We start from the raw sequence: 5,176 nt of genomic DNA on the forward strand, positions 1-5,176 counted from the left end.
AGCCAGAATGTATTAGAAATGTTCCTGTTTGATAAAAATGCAGTGAATTGGGATTATTTAACTACAACCTCTACAGATTATTTACCTTCATCACAGTCTCATCACTATTTCTGATGTTTCCTCAGGATGGACGAGGACAGAGCAGAGTCCACAGTGCCCAGCTGTGTGTCCCTGAAGAGTGACCGGTCCAAAGATAGAGTGATAAACTTCAGAAGTTCAGACCAAATGTAAGAAAAGTAAAGCGTGATGATGTGTTCGTGTGCCAGCTGTTAGTCACATTAACAACAGCAGGTTGTGAGTTTATTATTGGAGATGTTTAACACTTAATCCTCAGACAGTCATATAGTTACATACTTAATGTGAATATTGTTGATTAGAAACAAGGATCGATGAATTCAGACATAAATGCTGGAACAATATTGAGTCAGGTTTTTTCATCCTATAAATCAAAGGACTAATAGAGATCTGTTTCATAGTGAGAGGGGGGAGCACATCCTATCAAACTGGGACCAGTCAGCTCCACCAGGAGAGTCCTCTTGTTCACAATCTGGAAGCAGATCTGGAGATGCTGAAATGAAGCCCAAACAAAGTAAAATTGTTCAATATAAAATTGAACTTGTGATGTCATGAATTTGTAGTTGTGTTGATGATTTATGAGAGATGGAAATCATTGGTTTACTTATTTTCAGGAGGTGATCTGCAGGAGCTGATAGAAGGTCATAAGATCAGTCTGAAGAGAAGATGTGAACATGTGACTGAAGGAACTAATGAAGCAGGAAGTGGAACCCTGCTGAACAAGATCTACACTGAGCTCTACATCACTGAGGGACAAAGTGAGGAGGTGGACACACAACATGAGGTGAGACAGCTTGAGAGAACCTCCAAGAAGAACATCCAGGACACTCCAATCAAGTGCCAGGACATCTTCAAAGTCTTATCTGAGCAACAGAGACACATCAGAGTGGTTCTGACCAACGGTGTCGCCGGCGTTGGAAAAACCTTCTCAGTGCAGAAGTTCAGTCTGGACTGGGCAGAAGGTTTGGAGAACCAAGACATCAGTCTGGTGCTTCCGCTCTCATGCAGGGAGCTGAACTTGATCAGAGATGAGCAGCACAGTCTTCTCTCACTGCTTCATGTTTTCCATCCAACATTACAGAAGATCAGAGCAGAAGATCTGACTGTCTGGAAACTTCTGTTCATCTTTGATGGCCTGGATGAAAGCAGATTTTCACTGAGTTTTAACAAGCATCGGCTCATCTCTGATGTCACACAAGTATCGTCAGTTGAGGTGCTCCTGGTGAACCTCATCCAGGGGAACCTGCTTCCCTCAGCTCTCATCTGGATCACCTCCAGACCTGCAGCAGCCTATCAGATTCCTCCCTCGTGTGTTGACAGGATCACAGAAGTACGAGGCTTCACTGACTCCCAGAAGGAGGAGTACTTCAGGAGGAGGTTCAGTGATGAAGATCTGTCCAAGAGAATCATCTCACACATCAAGGCCTCCAGAAGCCTCCACATCATGTGTCTGATCCCAGTTTTCTGCTGGATCACTGCTATAGTTCTGGAGGACATGATGACCAGAGACCAGAGAGGAGAGCTGCCCAAAACCCTGACTGACCTCTACTCACACTTCCTGAGGGTTCAGATAAAGAGGAAGAAGCAGAAGTATGGAGGAACGCAGAGACCAGAGGAGCTGACTGAGGCTGATAAAGAACTCCTTCTGAAGTTGGGTCGGCTGGCGTTTGAACATCTGGAGAAAGGAAACATCATGTTCTACTCAGAAGACCTGAAGCGATGTGGACTGGACGTCTCCGAGGTGTCGGTGTACTCAGGAGTTTGTACAGAGATCTTCAAAAGAGAGAGTGTGATCTTCCAGAAATCAGTCTACTGCTTTGTTCATCTGAGCATTCAGGAGTTTCTGGCTGCCGTCTACATGTTCCACCGTTACACCAGGAAAGACACAGTGGTTATAAATCAGTTCCTAAAATATTCTAAACCAAACCCCTTTTCCTGGATTACATGGTTGTTCACAATTTATGATCCAGTCACATCTCTTGATGACTTCCTCATGAGAGCACTAATGAAATCTCTTGAAAGTAAAAATGGCCACCTGGACTTGTTTGTTCGCTTCCTTCATGGTCTCTCTCTGGAGTCCAATCAGAGGATCTTGGGTGGACTGTTGGATCAGATGGAGAACCACCCAGAAACCATCCAGAAGGTCCTCAACAACCTGAAGGAGGAGAACAGTGATGAAATCTCCCCAGACAGAAGCATCAACATCTTCCACTGTCTGATGGAGATGAAGGATCAGTCAGTCCATCAGGAGATCCAAGAGTTCCTGAAGTCAGAGAAGAAATCAGAGAGGAGACTGTCAGAGATCCACTGTTCAGCTCTGGCCTACCTGCTGCAGATGTCAGAGGAGGTTCTGGATGAGCTGAACCTGCAGCAGTACAACACCTCAGATGAGGGACGACGTCGCCTGATTCCAGCTGTGAGGAACTGCAGGAAGGTCGTGTAAGTAAAGATTTCTGGGGCCGGACATCGGCGTTTAAATCAAGCGAGTCGATCATGTCAGGTAGCAATACCCCCTCCAGTGGTCATTCCTTCAATTCTTTATTTCCATTGCAGCGTCCATAAATTAAAAAAGAAAAACAACAATTCATTCAGAAATGTTCAACACTGGCTGGATATAAGTTCAAAGGTCAATCCAGACAAACCAACATAAGGCAGGAATAATAGGAGCCACAAGTTAACTGACTATCATGAAATTACTGTCATGTCATTAAATAACTTTTGTTTGTTTGTATACATCGTATTCAAACAACAGAAAAACACATTTTAACTAATGACACGTGACTATTTTGCTTCATTTGTTCAACGTAAAAACAGCCGGCCTCATTGGTTTAAATGGGTGTTTTAGGTCTTTGTGGCGGTTCCGTTTGGAGCCTTTATGTGACCCACAAAGTTGTTTGACCCTTTCCACACCCGTTAGGTGGCAACTTCATCACTAGCAACAAAAGGTGCAGTGAAAATGATTTGAAGGAAAACAGGCAGATGTAACAGAAGCTGAGGGCAATCGATGCAACCAGAGACTCTGATGTCATCGATCGGATCGCTGAATTAAGACTTGACGCACGATCGTACAAATTGGATGAAATGCAAAATATCCAAAGAGCCGATAGACAGATAAAAAGATGCACGTTTCTTTAAACCATTTGCTACAATCATTTTAAATATTGAGTAATTATGAGCTGTTCTAAAATAAGACAAATGTTAAGAATAATTCAGTTGCATTTCAGATCTGATGGTCGTTCAAACTGTTGCTCTACGGTGTTGAATTTAGCTTTTCCAGGAAATGAGCTACATTTGTGTTGAGGTAGATTCTCAGATAAGTTGATTAGAAATCCCAAAGTTTGACTCACTATTTTTGTTTCATACACAACAGACTGTCTGATAGTTTTCTTCCAAAGAGTCATTGGGAAGTTGTGGCCTCAGCAATGACGTCAAACCCTTCTCATCTACGGGAGCTGAGCTTAAGCAACAACCAAAGCCTGGCAGATGCTGGAGTAAAGTTACTGTGTTCTGCAATGATGCATCCAAACTGCAGACTGGAGACGCTCAGGTCAGGAGGCCTCTGTTGGTCTTTTCTAAATTTCTTTACATTTTCTGCTTTTCTCTTCATTTTCATATTTAGAAATGTGTTTTTATTTGCCCCATTTATTGGTTTTCCAGGCTGTGGTGCTGCAGTTTATCAGAGATCAGCTGTGACTCTCTGGCCTTGGCGCTGAGGTCCAATCCCTCCCATCTGAGGGTTCTGGAGCTGAGTCAGAACCAGCTGAAGGATCCAGGAGTGAAGCTGCTCTGTGGTTTTCTCCAGGATCCTCTCTGTAAGCTGGAGACTCTCAGGTCAGTCAGAGATGATCCAGTACTTTCCCAGGTGTAACTAGTTAGACAATAACTGTTTACATGTTTGATCTTTGTTATAAACGTAGTGTTCTCGGAAAAAAGACCACACAGGATAGATTTGCAGTATTTAATTGGTTGTGGAAATCTGTCCCATGTGAGGATGGTCATCAATGACTAGAAAGGAAGTATCAGTTGTAGATTTGTCTTGTTTTATTTTAGGCTGGCCACAAAACCGCCCAAACATTCATACAAATCAAAAATGGTTCTTCCTGTCTTTTAAAGATCAGAAGGAAAACTAGAAAACCCCAAAAGAAAGCTGCTGCAGTGTGCCATGCCCCTTCTCTACTGAGAAAAGCCATCCCAAAAAAGAGAAAAGCCCAAGTGTGAAGTGAGCACCCTGTTAAACCTTGGTACCGAAAGCCTGCAATCGTTCTCATCTTAGGTGGCTTCATTCCAGCCAGAAGCCCAAACCTGCCTCCCTCTTAAAGGGGCAGCAGGTCAGTCCAACCACAGAAACCAATGTTTTCTGGCAGCATTGAGCTTGCAGTGGGGCAATCAAACACACTGTGGGGTGGCTCTCTTTCCTTTTCTCACCTGGAGAACAAGTGACACCAGCTGCCAATCATTGTTGGAGAAATGTGCAGTTAGGGGAACTATGCGTCCAGACTATAGCCACCCTTCCAGCATCCAGCAGTGTCTAAAACCTTTGATTTGGTTTCACCAGAGAGTGTAGGGATTGCAGGGTCACTGCAGCATCGCCCACAAGCTATCAGGAGTGGGTCGCTTTGTCCCAACTCCTGACAAGAGTTGAGTGCTATTGAGAAATGTGGATTCACAAACTTGGAAGGTATTTTGACCTACACACACTTTACATACGGTGTAGATCTTGTCCAACCGCCCTGAAAGAACCCAAAATACGAACATACGTCAGATAAGCCGGTGCAGGACGAGAGGTTTGTTGCTTGTAAGCTGTGTTTTGCTCTGGTACATGTTGATTTTTATTTGTCTTCTCTCAAAATAATTGTTATTTTAGACTAAGAGACTGCAGTTTATCCGAGACCAGCTGTGATTCTGTGGCCTCAGCTCTGAAGTCCAACCTCTCCCATCTGAGGGTTCTGGACCTGAGCGACAACACGTTGAAGGATTCAGGAGTGAAGCGGCTCTGTTCTGGACTGGAGAGTCCAAACTTTAAACTGGAGAGGCTCAGGTCAGTCTTCATTTTTCTACCTATATACCAGCTGCTAAGATGGTGAAGTGAGGCTGTTCTCAA

General features: G+C 43.9%; 1 protein-coding gene across 1 annotated transcript; it reads left to right on the top strand.

The window, feature by feature from the left end:
* Positions 1-74: 74 nt before the first annotated feature.
* On the top strand, positions 75-5,107 carry LOC130521415 (NACHT, LRR and PYD domains-containing protein 12-like; the record flags this gene model as incomplete). Its single annotated transcript, XM_057024977.1, has 6 exons — positions 75-227; positions 477-589; positions 690-2,514; positions 3,446-3,622; positions 3,733-3,906; positions 4,940-5,107. Coding segments are annotated over exons 1-6 (2,558 nt in total), but the record flags the coding sequence as incomplete, so codon positions are not given.
* Positions 5,108-5,176: the final 69 nt, after the last annotated feature.

This window comes from Takifugu flavidus, unplaced genomic scaffold, assembly GCF_003711565.1.
Source record: "Takifugu flavidus isolate HTHZ2018 unplaced genomic scaffold, ASM371156v2 ctg962, whole genome shotgun sequence".
In the NCBI taxonomy this organism is placed as follows: domain Eukaryota; kingdom Metazoa; phylum Chordata; class Actinopteri; order Tetraodontiformes; family Tetraodontidae; genus Takifugu; species Takifugu flavidus.